General features: G+C 46.6%; 1 protein-coding gene across 3 annotated transcripts; it reads left to right on the top strand.

Moving 5' to 3' along the window:
* The first annotated feature begins 14,762 nt into the window (after positions 1-14,762).
* Positions 14,763-19,014, top strand: LOC133904426 (uncharacterized). 3 transcript variants are annotated; one of them, XM_062345933.1, is made up of 4 exons: positions 14,763-15,178; positions 15,604-15,789; positions 15,890-16,381; positions 16,475-19,014. In XM_062345933.1, the coding sequence occupies exons 2-4, from the start codon at positions 15,678-15,680 to the stop codon at positions 18,688-18,690; spliced, it is 2,820 nt and encodes a 939-aa protein (XP_062201917.1). In that variant the 5' UTR covers positions 14,763-15,178; positions 15,604-15,677; the 3' UTR covers positions 18,691-19,014. The 3 variants fall into 3 exon arrangements, with proteins under 3 accessions (XP_062201917.1, XP_062201916.1, XP_062201915.1); XM_062345932.1 differs by having other exon boundaries at positions 15,658-15,789; positions 15,890-19,014; XM_062345931.1 differs by having other exon boundaries at positions 14,764-15,178; positions 15,890-19,014.
* The last annotated feature ends 469 nt before the right edge of the window (positions 19,015-19,483 follow it).

Here is a 19,483-nt window from a genome sequence, read left to right as displayed (position 1 = left end):
CCCCTCAAATGCTACATTCCCGAAATATCCAAGGGCATTATGGTACAAATGAGTATAATCAAATAATTACAGCAGTACCTTGGGCGACCGAAATCGGGCCCACTGTGTCGAGGTGACTCATGTCTCCGAAGGGCATCGAAGCCTCCTCCGCTCAGATGCTCGTTGGATAGCCTTCGTCCCTCGGCGAAGGTTAGCTTGCGTCTTCGCCCGTTGCGAACGCTGCAGACTGCGGGTCTGGGCTTCGCTCTTCAGTCGAAGGTCTCCTTCAACTTCGCCAGTATGGGAGGTCGAAGACGTGAGGGCGCCTACACCCTTCGACCAACGTAGCTCTACGACCTTCGCTGCTAGCAGATGAACTCCCTGTAACAAAACCACAGGCTATCACGCAGCATTTTCAGTAGACTTCGCGGTTCCCTTCGAAGTGGGGGGCGGGAGATCATCCCCAACAGTAGCCCCCTACTGGTAAGGTTTATCTTCGATAGGCCGAGCCTGTAGCCTGCTAGATATCTCAACGCCGTCCCCTTCGACCTGTCGAAGTCTACTGGGGTCAATGCATGCTGTTGAGTTTTATTGTTGTGTATAAGGATTTTTTTTGATTGACAGACGCTCCTTGGTAACTGCCAAAAGGTCTCAGTAACCGCCTGCATTTAATGTTCTTGATGTATACTGAAGCATGGTTTTCGGCGCCGGTTCACTTTTCGATGCGGGCAATTATAACCGCCACTGCCTTGCACTATAAATATAACGCCACTGTCAATATTTTTTACCACGCCTTTGCTGAAGCCGTCGCTCTCGTACGAAGTCGACTAAACTTTCTCGAGCCTTTCGGAGGAAGCCCCTGATTTTTCAACTCTTCGCGCAATCTGCTGTTCGAGTCAATCTCTTTGGACCAGATGGCGCCGAAGCTTCGATCCTCTCGCCCGAAGACTTACTGGATCGGACAGTCCAAGGTGGACAGTGAAGTGCTGGCCGGCCTCGTGAGGGAGGGGTTAATTAGCGATGTTTCGAAGGTTCGGCTCCCCGGCCGACAGGAGACACCGGAGCCGGCTGATGACGAGGCTGTTGTGTTTGTGCATTACTTCCGAGCGGGTCTTCGCCTCCCGTGCGATGAGATGGTAATTAAAGTACTGAAATTGTTCGAAGTCTATCTCCATCAATTGACCCCCAACGCAATAGTGAGGATGGGGCTCTTCGCCTGGGCAGCTCGTTCGGAAGGTGTGAAAGCATCCGCCAGGGCCTTCGCTGCCGCACACCGACTTCATCACCAACCCAAGCCAGTCTTCGCTCGTGGAGTTCAGAGCGAGGCTCACTATGGGTGCTTGAATTTCGCGTATCGCGCTGGGCTATCTACGCCCGTCGTGGTGTATAAGAACAAATGGCCTAGTGACTGGACCCAATGGTGGTTCTACCACAAGGTGGACACCGAGGAATATCTTGTATCAAAATGCGAAGAGGTGAAGGGAAACCGCGCACCGGATGTGCAACTGAAGTCCTCGCAACAGACGGCTCTCGAGGCCTTCGCCAGGTGCGCGAAATATCTTTCAACTCGCGACCTGGTGGAGGAGTTCATAGCTGCCGGAGTTTGGCCCCTGAGCCGGGATTGGGCTATTCCGGAGTTCGGGGAAAAAGGGCCCGAGGGGCTTTGCCGGCCCCACCCTGCTGTACATGGCTTTGCAGGTACTCGCTTATCCGTAGTTACTCATACAATTTATGTTTGTCCTTGCTTAACGGTTTTGATATTTTCCAGATTTGTCGGTGGCTGAAGTAGAGGCTAGGGCTGTAATGCTGGTCGGCAAGTTCACACCAGGCGAAGCACAGCTGTGTGCCGAACAAGCCCTCATTCGAAGACTGAATATAGTCTTTAAATATCGAGGCATATCCTATCTTGAACGGCCGAAGGTCGCCACCATACTGCAGGGTGGCATGGAAGGTTCTCCGACAGCAGACGCGGGCGAAGAGGTCGCCGTTGGCCCTTCAACGAAAAGAAAACACCCCGAGCAATCGCCGAAGGGAGGTCGGACTAAGAAAGCTCTCGCCCTCCGAAAGAGGCCACACGAAGCTGCACCCGAAGTTGCTCATGCAGAAACATCTCCGGAGGGTTCCGCTGCGTCGCGCGATATGCCCCGGCGGGAAACTTCTGAAGGCACCCAGGAGGGCCAGGCCTCGAAGTCATTGTTCTGCTCCCGCGTTGATCTTCCAACCCTGATCCTGAGCGATGACGAGGAGTTGACAGGGGCGGGGACGATACTTGAGGCCACCACTCAGGAGCCCAAAGTCGAGGGTACCGACAACGTTGAAGTGGTGGCGTACTCTTCGCCCTCTTCGCCTTCGAGCTCGTCCTCTGAGACCGAAGCATTGACACCAAGTGCGCCCTGCCGCGGTGGAAAGGGATTGATGGGCCTTGGCGGGCTGCTTGACGCGAAGGCCATTGCGCTTGAGGCGTTGAGGCCTGCCTCTTTTGAGCCTAGCGCCGGGGAGGTTGATGACGCGAAGAAGATTTTTGGTACCTTCGTCCTCCCCGAACTCGAAATCCCTCTCGGCCAGAAGTCCGCTAACGAGCTGCTCGATGCCTCCGACGTGGTCATTGCGAAGGTATATTGTTATTTTCTTATATTATTGTACTTAGTTTTTTTGCTGACTTGTGTTCGACATTGCAGGCTTTGCTTCTATTGCGGGCTCAGCGTAAGCAAGCTGAGAAATCTGAAGCCCGGGCGCGGAGTGCACACACATAGATTGATATACTGCAAAAGCGGGCAGAGAAAGCCGAAGGCCAAAAACACGAGTTGTCGCGTCGAGCGAAGGATGCTGAATCGCGCCTGGAACAGCTTGAAAAAGAGCTCAGCACCCTTCGCTCGGAGAAGCAAATTGCCGAGAACGAAGTAAACTGCCTTCGCCAAAACCTGCAGTCCTCTGAGGCACAAGTGTGTGACCTGCAGGCACTTTGTGCATCGGAGAAGGCAAAAACACAGCGGCTGCAATCCGAATTGAGCGAGGCGAAGGCTTTTTCCGATGATGCCCTTAATGTTATTGGGGGGGTTAGAGCCGAAGGCAGTCGTCGCATGCGAAGCCATCAGCCATACCTTCGAAGGTATTGGTGCCTCGGCGACTCCCCCAACAATAGAACTTGTCGGTCTGGGGGGGACTTATAGGTTGGATCAACGAAACCAGCGGAAGCCTTCTGCCTACCGCTCAACTTTATGACGACTTCTGCGCGATGGTTGCTGCCCGAAGTCTCGTGCAGTCTATTGAGATGACGGGTTGTGACCATTATACTGCTCTTCAGAAGCCCTCCTTCCAGTATCCGGTGGACCTGTCGACTTCGGCCGTTACGAAGGCGTCGAAGAGCACCGCTCGATCATTTACCACCAACTACTGGTGCAAGCACGGTCGCGAGCTCGCTCTTCGGGAAGCGGAGATGAACCGACAACGGGTATGCTGATTTCCATATTCTGTTATCTGGTCGAAGGTCATAAATAAATTATTTGTAATCAAATATCTTTTTTCCAGGCCAAGGCGAGGGATGATCCCTCGTCAAAAGCGACAACCGCGACGGTCGAAGATACTGGAAAGGTGGGCTGATTCAGCGCGAAGCGTCGTTTTGTTTTTGGTTTCGCTTTCGTGATTTTGACGATGTAACACATTGGTGGCATAATATATCTTATATTTACATCGAAGTGTTTTTGACTTGTTGCGTTCCCTGCGCAGGTCTTTCCTTCGTACACTGCGTAGGTAGCCGAAGAAGCTGTTCCCTTGACCATGATAAGGGACAATTTTTATGTGTCTTGGTCTTGCTGGGAATCTTTTCACCGTCGTCATTCCGATATCGAGCTGGAGCAGTATTGGCATGCGAAGTGTAGATCGTATGATAATATGAATGCTAGGATGAAAGCGTTTTGGAAATCCCTTAGTCCTTCAACACTAGCTAGTCGCCGAGCTGAACACGATCTGCGCCGTATGGCGAGAGGAGACGTCGAAGGCTCGTCTATGCTCCTTGAGCCAAAGGTTGAGCCTCAAGACGAAGAGCCACCTCTGCGGCGGCCGCAACTTTGCTATCGCCTTGGCCCTTCTTCGCAAGTAGTAAAGCACAACGGTGGCGAAGATAATGTTCGGGCATCCCCATCATATTCGACTCATGTTGGGGCCCCACTGGCCCCAACGACGCATTTTCACGCCAGCGAAGGCGTTGCTTTTTAATTTGCTTTCAGCCGTTGGTATAAGGATTTTGTTGATCCAGATATTGATCACTCTGCGGAATAAATTTTGTGTTTGCATTATGACTTGTTTTATTTTGTTACACTTCGGCGGCATCGCGCCCGAAGCGTTGTTTGCGATTTGAGACATTCCAAATCTTATGGAGGGGAGGGGCTTCGGACTCGACGTACCAAGCGACGCCGTCCCCTCGATTTTTGCCGTAGTTTCTTGCGATTGCACAATAGTTCTTGTGTTGTTATTTTTTTTTTCTTTCTAAAACGCCGTCCCCCCTGATTTTTAGTCGCAGGTAACTTCGGCCTGTAGAGATTTATGCTGTTGGTCGAACGATTTTGCGTTAGTCGTTAGTCCGCCTTTTGTTAGGTTGGATGACTCTTTGACTTATCCTCTGAAGGTTTGCTTTTTCTAAGGTGTGAGGGCGAGCATTTTTAGCCCCTGATTTTTGCCCGAAGTGCGCCTCCTTTTCGCAGGTTACGCGATGTTTTTCCTTCGGTGCGGGGGCAGGCACTCTTAGCCCCCAGATGGTTTTTGTACTCTCGTTCTCTCGTTTTTTTTATTTTTTAAAGGTCGAAAGTGTACGTCTTTTTGTTTACACTTCGTATCGCCCTCGCGTCGTCGATTGGTGCGCCAATCCATCCCTAGTTTGGCGCACTTCGACGATAAAGTATTAGTATCCGAGACAAGCAGTATTTTTTGGGGTACTATTATATCAATGTTTACATGGATTCCTGCCTCATTAAAAATCTCACCCCCTAACGAAGGGGTCCCCCTGTGAGGAAAAGAGTGCAGTACCCTTACAAATTGATTACAAGAAATATTGCGAAAGAAAAATTACATAGAAGTCTTCGACTTGGTCGCCGACTTTCAGGCGTAGAATTTGCGAAGATTGTCTACGTTCCAGGTGTGCGGCAGCTCCTCACCTTCCATATTAGCTAGATGATATGAGCCAGGTCTTAACGATCTTTTAACTAAGAAAGGGCTATCCCATTTACTCTGAAGTTTTCCCACCGATGTTGTACCGAATCTTCGTAGCACCAGACCTCCAGGGGCGAAGGTTTTTTTGGATACATTCCTATCTCTCCATTTTCTTGTCTCCTGTTGATAATTGGCTAGATTTTCTGCGGCTTGCAATCTTACTTCTTCAAGGGCATCCTTCGATGATAATTCTTCGCATTACTCTGGTTTGTTTCCGACCCTGAATGATTTGGTTTTGCATTCCTCTGGGGTCATGGCCTCTTCGCCGAAGAGGAGGCAAAATGGCGTGTACTCGGTCGGTCTTGCAACCGTTGTTCTTAATGACCATAGCACCTTGGGCAATTCTTCGACCCACTTCCCTTTTGGCAACGCTTGAAGACGCTTCGCGACACCAGCGAAGATGATGCCATTCGCTCTCTCAACTGCCCTATTAGATTGTGGGTGATGTACGGATGCAAAAATTACTTTTATCCCTAGGCTATTGCAGAAATCCTTGAAACCTGCACTATCGAATTGAGTGCTATTGTCCACGGTTACTTCGCTTGGGACTCCGAAGCGGCATACGATATTCTGCCATAGGAATTTCTGTATGTTTCTTGATGTTATGCTCATGAGTGGCATTGCCTCCACCCATTTTGAGAAGTACTCTACCGCAACTACAGCATATCGCAAATTTCCTGGAGCTGGCGGCAGCTGTCCAACAATGTCGATTCCCCACCACCTTAGTGGCCAAATCGGCGGAATGAGCTGTGTCTTCGTCGTGGGTCTGTTTGAGCCCTTCACCCAGAATTGACACTGCTGACAACTTCGGACCATTTGATCCGCATCGTTTACCGCCGTCGGCCAATAGAAGCCCTGCTTGTATGCTTTTCCAACTAGAGCCCTTGTGGCGATATGAGAACCACACAATCCGCTGTGAATTTCTTTTAACAGGTTTTGTCCTTCTTTCTGGGATATGCATCGCAAGAACGGTGCACAGATCCCGGCTTTGTACAAATTATTTCCCATAACTTTATAGTTTCTGGCCCTCTGGGCCATGCGCTTTGCCCCGACATGATCTTCGATGTTTCTCTGACTGCGAAGATAAGCCAGTATTGGAGAACGCCAATCTTCGCTTTCGATTGTTGCAACGAGACGTGTTTGGTTCAAAGTGTCTTCAGGGGCTGGTTCACTCAGCTTCTGATAGAAAACATCTGAAGGCATAGGCAGGTTCTGCGAAGCCGCTTTCGCTAGCTCATCTGCGTCGGAGTTATCATTTCTTGATATACTCTTGACTGTGAATTCGAGGAAGTATTTTTCTATTATTCGCACCGCTGTTCTGTACTTAATCAGCTCTGGTTCTTTTGCCTGGAATGTCTTATCAATTTGACTTGCTATGACCTTCGAGTATGTCTTAACCAGCACTCTTCGGGCGCCCAAAGCCTTCGCCTTGCGAAGTACCAGGAGGACTGCTTCGTACTCCGCCGTATTGTTTGTAGAGCGGAACTCTAATCTGGCGGCGTATATTAGCTTCGTCCCCGAAGGTGAGAATAATATTGCCGAAACTCCTGCTCCCGTAGCTCCCCAAGCTCCGTCGCAATATGCGGTCCAGACAGGTTCTGGCGGTTCATCATCCGAGGCTTCGATTAAGGGTGTCCATTCCACCATGAAGTCTGCCAGTGCTTGCGATTTCAATGATGTTCTTGCCACAAAAACGATCATGAATGGAGCGATCTCCGTTGCCCACTTCGCTATTCTTCCAATGGCTTCTTTGTTTTCAAACATGTCGCGAAGGGGTAAGGAAGTTGGTACTGTAATCCTGTGAGACGTGAAGTAGTGGCGAAGCTTGCAGGATGCCATTACTAATGCATACGCTACTTTTTTTCAACTCTGTGTACGACTTTTTTGGGCCTGCTAGAGCTTCCGATACATAATATATTGGTACTTGGCGCAGTTTGTTGTCTTCGGGTCTTTCCTGCACAAGTACAACGTTGACTGCCGAAGGGGATGCCGCTATGTATAACAACAAATCCGTGCCTGGATCCGGGCTGGTCAGTGTTGTAAGCTTCGTCAGGTAGCTTTTTAACTCATCGAAGGCTGCTTGCTGCTCCGCATCCCATTTGAAAGGGTCAGAGCTTTTTAACACTTTGAAGAATGGTAAACTTCGCTCTGCAGATTTTGCAATGAACCTGTTCAGTGCCGCCAACCTTCCTGCCAAGCGTTGAGCTTGCTTTCTGTTCTGTGAGGGTTTCATATCTAAAATTGCTTGTATCTTCTGAGGATCCACTTCGATGCCTCTCTTCGACACAAAAAACCCTAGTAGTCTTACGGATTGTTTTCCGAAGACGTATTTTTCTGGGTTTAACTTTAAGCCTGCTTTTCGCAGACTTTCGAAGGTTTCCCGTAGGTCTTCGAGGTGTTGGCTCCTTCTGGTATTTTTGACCACTATGTCATCAACCTGGTGAAGGTTGCGCCAGCGTTTCGGAGTCTGAAGGGCATCCTCATGAAGCAGTATATGCCGAAGGAGGTCCTAAAACTCATTTTGTCCTCGTTTTTCTTCGCCATCCATATCTGATGGTACCCTGCATATGCATCTAGGAAGCTTAGCATCTCGCAACCAGCCGCGGAGTCTACCAGCTGATCAATTCTATGCAATGGGAAGTCATCCTTGGGACAAGCTTTGTTTAAGTCTGTGAAGTCGATGCACATTCTCCATTTTTCGTTGCTTTTCCTTACTAACACCGGGTTGGCCAGCCACTCTGAGTGCATTACTTCGCGTATGACTCCAGCATCGAGCAGTTTTTCCACTTCAGCCTTCGCTACTTCTTCTCTTTCGCCTGAAACTTTCCTAAGCTTCTACTTCCTTGGCTTCACCTTAGAGTCCACATTTAGGTTGTGCTGAATGATTTTCCGACTTACTCCTTGCAGGTCTCTAGGCGACCAAGTGAAGACATCGTCGTTACCGCGGAGGAACATTACAAGTTGCTGTTGATCCTCTGTCGGAGCCTCCGCTCCTATAGTGACCTTTTTATCTTCTTTTTCTTGATGTAGCTGTACTATTCTGGTCGCTCCTTCTGGTGCTGCCCTTGCTGCCTTGCCTATTTTCGGCTGGTTGCAGCTTTCTTCCCGACCCGTCGAAGGGTCTGCTATCATGTGGACATTTCGTCTTCTTGGAGCTATTCCCACTTCGATTCGTCTAGCCACTCGCTGGTCTCCCAATACCTTTATGACTCCTTCCGGGCCAGGCATCTTCATGCACAAGTATGCATGGTGCGGTATTGCTCCGAATGTATTGAGGACTCCCCTTCCAAATATTGCATTGTATGGGTAATCAATGTCCACCACATCGAAGGTAATGTCTTCTGTGCGGAAATTCATCTCTTCGTCAAACGACACTGGGATTGCTATTTTTCCCAGAGCGTTGATTGTGTTTCCGCTGAAGCCTAGCAATGGCGATCCAGCTTGCTTTAAGTCACTTCGTCGCAGCCCCATTTTGTCGAAGGCATCAGCGAAGATGATGTCCGCTGAGCTTCCTCCGTCGATCAAGATCCTGTGTACTTCATTTCCCGAGATGTTTGCTGTAATGACGAAGGCATCTGTGTGTGGATAGTCTAAGACCCTCATATCCTCTTGCGAGAATGTAATAGGAATGTTTGACCATCTTGAATTAATGTACGTTGGTCCCACTTCGACGTGGTTGACCCTTCACATATATTCTTTTCGTTGTCTCTTAGATTCTGTCTGCTGGTTAGATCCCCCTGAGATGGCCAACACCACGTTGTACCCACGATTTGCTACTTTCCAGTGGTGCTTCGATCGCGGGCCTCGGTGGTGGCGGAGGAGCTCCCCCTGGAGGTTCATTTGCCTAGTTTGATTAAACTGCGCTGAAGTTGCAGGTGCATACTGTGGTGCAGGAATTTGTTGCCATTGGTTCGCAAACGCCATGTTCTGATTGTGGTTCTGCCACCCTTCGCTTCTTTCGAAGCTTGTTGCATGGTGCACTGTCCTTGCGTGATCAACAGACTGCTTCGCCAAGCTTTCTTTCATAGCCACGACCTGCGGGCACTGTTTGGTTCAGTGGCCGGCTCCTTCGCCATGCAGTTCGCAGTAAAAGGTTGCTGAGTCCCGCGGAACCCATCCTCCTCGGCCTCCGCGGCCTCTTCCTCTACCGACTCGGTCTCCCCTATTGGCCACACTGTAAGCTTCGCATACTCCTTGAGCGGCTTCGAGCGGGCTGGGATTAATCTGGTTGACTTCTTTTTACCTTGGATAGTCTGAGCCTTCGGGCTTTCTTGGACGGTGCAGCCTGTCTCTAGGATTGCTGCTGCCTGCCTCTCTAGCCGGTGCATGTTGTTTTACCTTGGAAGCTGCCATTTTGTTTTTCCTTCGGAGATGATCGAGCTCAGATCTTGAGTACTCTTCCATCTTGTTGAGCAGCTCTTGGACGCTTTCGGGTCTTTTCCTCGTGAGCTTTCCTGCTAATAGCCCGCCTCTGATGCCCTGTATTGCGGTATCGATGATTGTATCTTCGCTTAGCCCCTTCGCCTGACAACGTATGTGTACGAAGCGGCGCATGTAGCTCTGCAAGGTTTCTGTTGGTTGCTGTTTCAGCGTGAAGAGGTCGGTTGCAGTGATTTTGTCTGCCTGATTCCCCTGGAAGTTGTTGTATAGTGCACTACGCAATTGCTCCCATGAATATATGGATCCCGGGGGCAACGTGGAGTACTAGGATCTTGCTATCCCTTTTATGGCCAATACGAAGGCCTTCGCCAAGGTTGTACCATCCCCTCCGGCAGACTCCGTAGCTGCTTCGAAACTCATCACAAATTCTCTTGGGTCTGACTCTCCGTCAAACATAACCACTCTGGGCATCTTGAATCCTGGCGGCCATGGCTGATTTTGCAGATCCATGGCCAGAGGGGACTCCGGGTCTCCCGTGGACGACCTTCGTCGAAGCTCCTGCGAAGCTCGTATCAAGTCTCCCGGCGGCGTTAGCTGGCGAGACATGCCCTCCGCTTGGTGGAGCATATCGATTTCTTCCTGGATTTTCTCCAATGTTTTCCTAGCTTCATCCGCTCGCCTGCGGTACTCTGCGGCTTTCCGACTTGCTGCTAGGCCATCCAACATGCGCTTCTTCTGCGCTAGCTGCCTTTCCAACTCTTCGGCTTTCAGCCTTGCTGTTCTTTCTTCATTTGTTTCTTCCTCGTGCTCAAACTCTGCGAAGTCGTCGAGTTCTTCCCATTCTTCATTTTGCACCCTTTCGCCTTCTTTTTCTGGAGGCTCAAAGTGCATGCAATATATTGGTTCCATTACCTGCATTTGCTCCGCGTTAACCCGGACTGCTTCGCCCTGGCGGGCATCACTGGGTCCTTGTGGTGCTATTTCAACTTCGCAATGTTGTTCTTGTCCGGCCGAAGTTCCCCCGGCCGAAGTATTACTTGATCCTGGTATGGATGAAGGGGGTCTATCGGCCGAAGGCCCAGCCGCAGCTGGAGGTTCCGGCAATGCCTCCACTGTTCCGACTGGCTTCGATTTCTTCTTGGGTGGTATGTCTTCGTGGGTTCGATCCGCACGGTCGGTGCCAACTGTTGGGACCGAAGTTCCCAGACAAGGTGAGCCTTCGGATATGAGATATCGAAGGGCTCTCAGAGCGACACGTGTTGGAGACGGAACAGTTTTTTTTATACCTCTTTCGGTGCACTGTGGCTCTATTTATAGCCCATACCCGGCAAGCACAGGTGCTGTTTACAAATCCTACCCCCTCACCTGCTACATTCCCGGAATATCTGGTGGCATTATGGTACAAATGAGCATAATCACATAATTACAGCAGTACCCTGGGCGACCGAAATCGGGCCGACTGTATCGAGGTGACTCATGTCTCCGAAGGGCATCGAAGCCTCCTCCGCTCAGATGCTCGTTGGATAGCCTTCGTCCCTCAGCGAAGGTCAGCTTGCGTCATCGCCCGCTGCAAACGCTGCAGACTGCGGGTCTGGGCTTCGCTCTTCAGTCGAAGGTCTCCTTCGACTTCGCCGGTATGGGAGGTCGAAGACGCGAGGGTGCCTACACCCTTCGACTGACGTAGCTCTACGACCTTCGCCGCTAGCAGATGAACTCCCTGTAACAAAACCACAGGCTATCACGCAGCATTTCCAGTAAACTTCGCAGTTCCTTTCGAAGTGAGGGGCGGGAGATCATCCCCAACACTGAGCAACTATAAACGCTGAATCTAGCCACTTCAAGAAATTGAGTTTATTACCATGACCGTACTATCTTTTGAAGAGGAAAATCACCTCCAATTCGTGAAAACCTGGATGCAACAACATATTGATGATGCAGCCAACTTGCTTCGGATTCCAATTCTGATTGGGGAGTTTGGGGTATCACTTAAGGACGGGAAGTTTTGTAATGAGTTCCGTGAAACTTTCATGGAGAAAAGTCTACAGCATTTTCTTGAGATCTTGGAGGAGTGGAGTGATTGGAGGAGGCTGCCTTGTTAAAGCGCAGAGCACATGGATGATGGTTATGCAGTTATTTTTTCAAAATCACCATCCACATTAACCTTACTTGCAAATCACTTGAGGAGTCTGGACTGCTGAGAAGTGCTGCCTCCCTACTTCTTATATGAGTACTATATGGCACAGTCCATGTTACAAGTTTTTCAAGCCAAAACATCCCTGAGAAGTTGAATGTGCAATGTGTAAATAGTAAGAACCTAGTGATTGTACGTGTGAGTATGACACACAATAATGCATGCTGGTCTGTGGTTCTCGAAAACATTGTGCTGTCATGTAAACTAAAGGGTAAATATTAAATTGTGAAATGAGAGTCCGTCCTTCCATCATGCACCTACCTAACTTCCTTTCAACAATATTCCTATACAAATGAAGTATTTTCTTGTTTGCACATAAACTGCTGTTTGATCCTTTATATTACCATGAGTTGGATGTCTAGCATGAAATTATTTGGTGCGGAAATTCCATTGTCCGTCATCTGAGAACATTACAGGTAGCAGATGCGTAGTAGTTCTCTCATGTAATTGTTGTTATAAAATAAAACGGAGAAGTGTGTGCTTCCTTACCACTTATGTTGTTTATGAAAAACAAGCACTTAGTGATGTCAGAAGTTTTGCTTCCTTACTACTTTTGTACTTTACGAAAACAATAACTCTTAAAAGGCCTATGTTAGATTAACAAGGACCGGCCAAAACTATGTAGTACAACTGTACGAATACAAATCCATTACGAATTTAACATACACCAAATATTTTTACAATCAACACTATCAAATCCTATGCACTACACCTTAAACGGTCAATTTCGTACCACTACCTACAAGCGTAAAGCGTAAAATGGTTCAAATATATTATGCATTTCAATATGATTTAATTTCATCACAACAATTAAAAATACTTGTACACATACAAGAACATGCATTGCTCATATACATTAAGTGTAACTATATGTATTTCAATTTCCCGCGCTCAAACAATTACATGCAACAAATTTCACACGATACATATGCGTTACTATACATACATAACACGATATATAAACTCTGATCTAGACCGAAATGTACAAATTTTATAGATCAATAAAACCATAGTCTAAACCCTAACTACCCTAGAACTAACAATGTAAACAAAAAATAACAAAAATACTTGGAGGGAGTAGAGGAGCTACCTTCCTATGACACTTCCCCCTGAAATCCCCTTCGAATCGGGTCCGAAATCGGTGGAGATTGGAGGGAGGGGGCATCGGCAGCGTATTTGGCATCTGTGCTGGTCGCGCTCGAGTGAGGACGAAGAAGGGCCGGTGGGGAGAGAAGAGTCAGAACGCCTCGCCCCCCTATATGCAGCTGTGTCACGCCAAAGCGGGTGGCGTGATCAGAGTCGTGCCAACCCCCTTGGCGTGACACAGGTTTGCCACGTTGGCATGCCGTGTGGCACGGCGCCGGGCAACCGCCAGCGTGGTAGCTCAGTCACGTCAGGGAGCTTGGCGTGACTAAGTCGGGAGTCACGCCAAAGCTTTTGACGTGACAAAAGGGGCTACTTCCTAAAATTTTAGATCCCCACGTGCTGTTATTAAAATATTAATTTTAAATAGGCTAATTTTTTTTTCTCTGTTAGATTAACAAGGACCGGCCAAAACTATGTAGATTCCAATCCTGTGTGCAGTCAAAAGTGCTTCCGAAGTGACATCTATATTTTTCTTTTTCCTAATGACACGCAACATATCTAAAATGGAAACTATAAAACTTGTGTTACTTGTTTTAAAAAATAAAATAAAGGGAAATGTTTCCACGAAACTGTTTCCACAAAAAATAAAATAAAGAGCTGTTCTGGTGCAGAGAAGAAGGGGCTGTGAGCTGTATCTATGACCAAAATCTCACTTGGTGGCAACTGATTGATCATGGAATCTTGCTGTTTGAGGGTCCAGCATGTGGTCACGCTCTGTATTTATGAAAACCTGTTTTATTCGATCCAATATCTCGTGATCTCCTTGAAGCTTGCAGTACTAATAGCAGTTGCAGACAGGGTTCATGAATTCGCTCGGCCACCTGTGCTGGCCGGCGAATTTTCTGAAATTTGTGAATATTCGGTACGAATTTGATTAAAAAATAGAAGAATTTTATTAAATTTTTTATTTTTTAACTTTAAATTTAAATCTGATCAAAATGTGGTCGTATTACGGTGCGGATCGAATTGGTTGAAAACCGCGAATTTCAGACGGTTTTTATGAATATATGAACATGGTTGCATGCCATTCACTTGTACTTTAACCTGAAGAAGTGGATGATTAAAATGTCGGGGCACATTCCGTCCGGAGTAATTACATCTTGTGAGGCTTCTGATACGACAAGACGCACGTGGACGGTACGCCGACCAAATTTTTAATGGAACAAAATTATTTTGCAACCAGAACCAGGCTAATTACTGGTGTGTCGGCAACAACCACTCAACAACACAGACGTGCTTATTACGTAGTACTGGCGCATTTGTACTCCACCTTAGTAAGTACCATTACTTGTACTGGGATTAATAAAAGTTTATGACCGTCCTATTCATAGCTTAGGAATACTGTACTGGTCCAAACTGAGTACGTACAATACTGTCATAGAAATACAAATACTCCTCGTACTTTTCTTACCTGACATGGATCCTCTGCATTATTTGAGTTCGTCGGTAGAAAAGTTGTCTATAACAACTTTCATGCTTTATAGATGACTCTTATAATTTATAGGGTGTGATTTGTTGTTAGGATAAGTTTTATTCACATGAATAATATATGCAGACTAATGAATAGCGAATTCATATTTATTGAAAAAAATATTTGGTTGAGTTATTTAACTAAAACTATGAAATTATATATAAGTAACTAAATACACTTCTCGATGATAGTACGAGTATCTACCGAGCCGGTTGCTCTCATGAATCCATAGTTTATTAACACTGTCCTATAAAAAATACAGCATAAGAGACGATTAGCTTCGCTTGAGCGATTATCTCCCGCTCGAGAACAACCTCTGTCATCAAGACTCTTCCGCGTCACCGGAAATTCCATACGCAATCAATTTTTTCCCCTGAGTTTTTGACCGAGGGAGAGTCAGCGTCAGTCCCAAGGAAAACTTATCCGCTCCCTCCCTCTCTCCCTGCCTGGTCAGTCAGGGCTCAGGCGTCGCCGCCCCTCAACCCTCCCTGGTCTCCTCCTCCTCCTCCTCCTCCTCTTCTCTTGTGGCCCTTAGGCTTAGCTGCTTGTTTCTCTCCTCGTCTTCCACTCCTACCACGCAGGCAGGCAGACACAGGAAGCGGCACACCGAATTCTGAGCTGGTCAGCAATCTTCTCTCCCCTGTTGCTTCCTTCCCCGTCACTGTTATACAACTAAGTAGCAGCCGCCGGACGTAGCGCCAGATTCGCAATCGGTTCCACTTCTTCCTCAGCTCTTCGGAAGGAGGTAAACGAGGAACAAACGGAACCAAGTATTGTCTCCAGGATCAAGTCTGCCAAGAAAAAAGGTTGGTTTTTACCCCCCCCCCCCCTGTCTTCAGATTTTCCTCCGAAACAAATTGGTCCTAGATCTGCAAGCAAGCAATCTCCATGCTTTCTTGGAATGATTAGTGGATTAGGTAGCTGCGCGCTCGATTGGATCCTTCAACTTAACTCTACTTTTATGGATAAATTGAGACCTCAGAACAACTGTCTCTCGTTCCCTTTCTTGTCCAGGATGATATTGTGGTGCCCTTCACTTTCTGTTGCATTTACTGCTTCACAATACTATAACCTATTCTTTCCTCCTGTACTTAATCATGTCGCCTAATGAATACTACGAGGCACTAGGGGGTGTTTCTAACAATTCAAACTCCAAAGCCTCAAGAAATTTGCCATCGTTGCCAGAGAGTGGGAGAAAACTGATGTGCTGTTGTTTATCAACATTTAACAGGGTGTAACCTTTATGCTTGCCGCCATTTAACTGCCGTGCCTCTCCTTCTCTAAGTTGCGGGGAAGATCTTGGACATGGAAGCTCAGAAGCTTCGCTTTGTCAGATGCCCGAGATGCCTCCAGCTTCTTGTTGAATACCCCTCCATTCCTGTTTACAAATGTGGTGGCTGCAGTACTGTTCTCAGAGGTACAAGCCATTTCATCTATCTTCCATTACCTTATTCTAAAAAATTCTATGTTTTCAATAGCAATTTGATTATTAATTCATTATCAATTGTATGATGCAGCAAAGAATCGAGCTGCGCCTGCAGCACAAGCTGTTTCAGAATCTGAGGAACACGACAATTCTCCAGGTAGCCTGAAAGGATCCCCTCAGGAAAGCAAATTGTTTTGCTTGGGTGAACAGAAAATTGTCTCCTCTGTTGATCAGCCTCATGAAGCCTCGGCTGATGGAACCATTTCCTCCAGCAATACCAATTCCTGTGAGAGCGCAATTCAAGAAAGAGCAATTCCTGTGGCAGAGATTGTAACCCTTGCTAAGCATCAGAATGAGGAAAAATGTTCCTTAATTGATGGGAATATCGAAAACCATGGAGAGAAACATGACAAAGACACAGGAGCTAATTCTAGTTCCAATTTGATTGAAAAAGTGGAGAATCTTGACACAAGTAAAGATGCAAATGGAGGCAAAGTGGATAATTTTGGCACTAGTGAAATGAGCACACTGTATGAGAAAACTGAGGTTGTTCAAAGGGAGGAGAGGCTGCACACATTTGAAGGTATGCATGTTGAATCTCATGAAGCTCTGATTGAAGAATTGGAGAGGTCTCTATCATTTAATAGTGATGATGACGACTTTTCGGATGACGCAGAAAACAGTGGGCTTAGTGATACTCTACGTCAACAAATGGGTAGCCGCAGATTTATGCTAGGGGGCAAAATGAATGATGCCTCTCGAAGTGATCCCCATGGTCGATTGATTGAAGAACTGGAGATGTCTTTCAGTGAAGCAGAAGAGCCAATGGACCAGTACACTGCGGTTGCAGACAGAGTTCATGGGAATGAGCATGATAAGAATCCACAGACCCTGGGTACTGGAAGCTCACATCCATGCGAAGAAATCATTTCCTCGTTTGACCATGGAAATCTCAAATCTGGACAGAGTTTTCATCAAGAAAACAGGCAAATAGATAATGGCAATGAAGGAAAGGAAGAGTACCATTTTGAAGATGAAGGCACTGCCAAGTGTATTCATGGAAATGAGCATATTGTGGTTGCAAACAAGGACACCAAAGATAATTTTTTTGAGAATGAGAATGGTGAGGAATCTATGGATGCGGAAAATGCACATCCATGTGAAAGGAGCATCTCTTCATTCAATGATGGCAATATGAAATTTAAGCAAAGTTTACAACAAGATGACCTAACAGCAGATGGCACCCAAGAAAAGGAAGAGGGCTGCATTGAAGATGACAACATGACCAACTATGCTCATGGGAATGAGAATCTTGTGTCCGTGGACGAGGACAATGCAGGAAGAGTTTGTGGGAGTGAAGATCTAACAGTTGATGGCACTGGAGAAAATGAAGAGAGCCATATGGAAGATGAAAATATGGCTAACTGTATTCATTGGAATGAGCATGTTGCAGTTGCAGATGAGGACATTTCAGAGAGAGTTCATCGGAATGAGCATGGTAAGGATCAACAGTCCATGGAAACTGAAAATGCAAATCTATGTGAAGGAGTCATCTCATCGTTCAATGCTGGAGCTGGACATATCAAATCTGAACAAAGTTTTCAACAAAATGAGCTAATAGCTGATGGTACTAAAGAAAAGGAAGAGGGTGATATGGAAGATGATAACACGACCAACTGTGTTCAAGAAGACAGTGCAGCTGTTGCTAGTTTTTCAAGCTTGTCAAATAAGAGGACTCAATGCAAGTTACCTAGTTCTAATAAGAACAAGGAACAAATGCCCTACAGATATAGAGCTACTCAACTTCATCAGGGACTGTCACTTGATTCTGGAGACTTCAAGTCAATCCAAAACTTTGAGTCGCAAATGGATGGTACCTCAAGTTCTCTTTCAAGTGGGTCTTCCAGTCAAGGGGATTTGATGCACAGAACGTCAAACAAGTTCAATAATATTGTAAGACATGACCGCCTCAAAAAGATGGATGAACTAAGAGATCAGCTAAGTAGGCTTTCTAGCCAGAAAGGCTTGGAGAAAAGGTACCAGAAAAGAGGCCTAGAGTACCAGCAACAATCCAATAGTTACGATGTTGAGCAGCATTTTCAAAGTGTTGATGCTGATTCCATTCCAAATTCCTGTGCTCTAGAATCCTATTATGGTCATGGAAGTTCACCAAGGTACCAACCACCAAATCCTTTCTCTCCAACCCATACATACACACACTGCCATTTTGGACATGCCCAAACATGCATACCGAACAATTACAACACATGGGAGTTCAATTCATATTACCAGTCCTCATATGCTGAAAGCACAATTCTTGACCATGGGTCAGCGAAGTCAACTTACAAGGAGCAGAAGAGAGTGGTGAGAAAGCATATTTTGCGGCCTCTGTCAGGTGCTTGCCCATTCACTATCTGCAACAGCTGTTTCAATTTGGTTCAAATGCCATCAGATATCTACATATCAAAAGCAAAGATTGGCAAAGTGCAGTGCGCTCAGTGCTCCAAGGTTCTTGTATTATCATTCCCTGCATTATATCAGGCGGACGCCAAGATCAGCAAGGATATGGCACAACAATCAAACAATCCTGATTATAGCATAGTCGCTAAGAATGAGGACATTGCTTCTCATTCTGCTGAGCACCTAACAGGGTATCCTGTTAGTATAAATGAAGAACATGGAGCGTCCTTCACAAGAAGCTTCTCTACTCAAGCTGGATCAAGCCTTGTTGCCAGTGGCAACAAGGTTTCTGACTCGGCACTTCATCGACTCATGGGGTATGATTCAGCAAGTCAGTTGTTACGTCACAGTAGAGTGTTTGATGATGGATATGAGAGCTTCGAGTCAATGGTGCCAGTTTCCAGTAGAGTATCCAGAAGGAAGAACATGTGAGGTTTTTCTCTGAGATGTGAAACCTTTGGTTCCTGCAAGTAGGATAGGAAGGCCAAACAATTTTGGAGTATATTTCAACCGTACCAGTCTTTCTTATGATTATGAAGACAAGCGGACGCCTTGCCTGCAAATAGTTTCATAAGTTTTTCAGAGAACTCAGATTTATTTGAAGTCATTTAATTTGTCAAATTCTTTAGTTATGGTATATATATTGTTTATTCTTCCTGTAAATTTGTCCATATTTGATTATATAATGGTGGTTACTGAACGTTAGTGTTGGCATCTGATATGTTTCTTGGTCAAAGAACTGGTAAGTTTGTATCTTTTTGTAGGTAAAATTTCCTCTCCTTTTCATCTGCTATGCATCTCTCAGTTTATACTATTGCATTGTAAAATCAATAGTGGCATGCTAACAGATCAAAACAGGTTGCACATTATTTCTATTGGCACTTACGCATGTGCATGTGCATGTGTATGCGTGGAGTAGGGAAAAAAAATTCTATGGCACCGATGAAGGGGACTATCCAACCACTGTGCATGTGTGGAGGTGGAGCTACCCTTCCATGTGCCTTGTCTGGAATGACATGCATGATGTCTCTCATGATCACAGCAGACAAAGTTGTTACAAGTTGCTATTGGATCTGATTTTAGTGTCAGGTGTCGAAGGCTGTGGACAGGCTAATACAGCCATTCCTGTTCCTGATGGTATATATTGTGCTACAAGCCCAATGTCCTGGAAAGCTAGTTGATGTCTTGATGACATTCCTGTGATGTGTTTGATTCCTTCTGTTGT

This window comes from Phragmites australis, chromosome 22, assembly GCF_958298935.1.
Source record: "Phragmites australis chromosome 22, lpPhrAust1.1, whole genome shotgun sequence".
Taxonomy (NCBI): domain Eukaryota; kingdom Viridiplantae; phylum Streptophyta; class Magnoliopsida; order Poales; family Poaceae; genus Phragmites; species Phragmites australis.
This window is presented reverse-complemented; position numbering and strand designations above follow the sequence as displayed.

Bases quoted from the DNA above. Each gene is read 5' to 3' on its own strand.
- LOC133904426 (XM_062345932.1), top strand. From the start codon at position 15,678: ATGGAAGCTCAGAAGCTTCGCTTTGTCAGATGCCCGAGATGCCTCCAG. The intron at 15,790-15,889 runs GTACAAGCCATT...TGTATGATGCAG, and splicing joins CTGCAGTACTGTTCTCAGAG to CAAAGAATCGAGCTGCGCCT.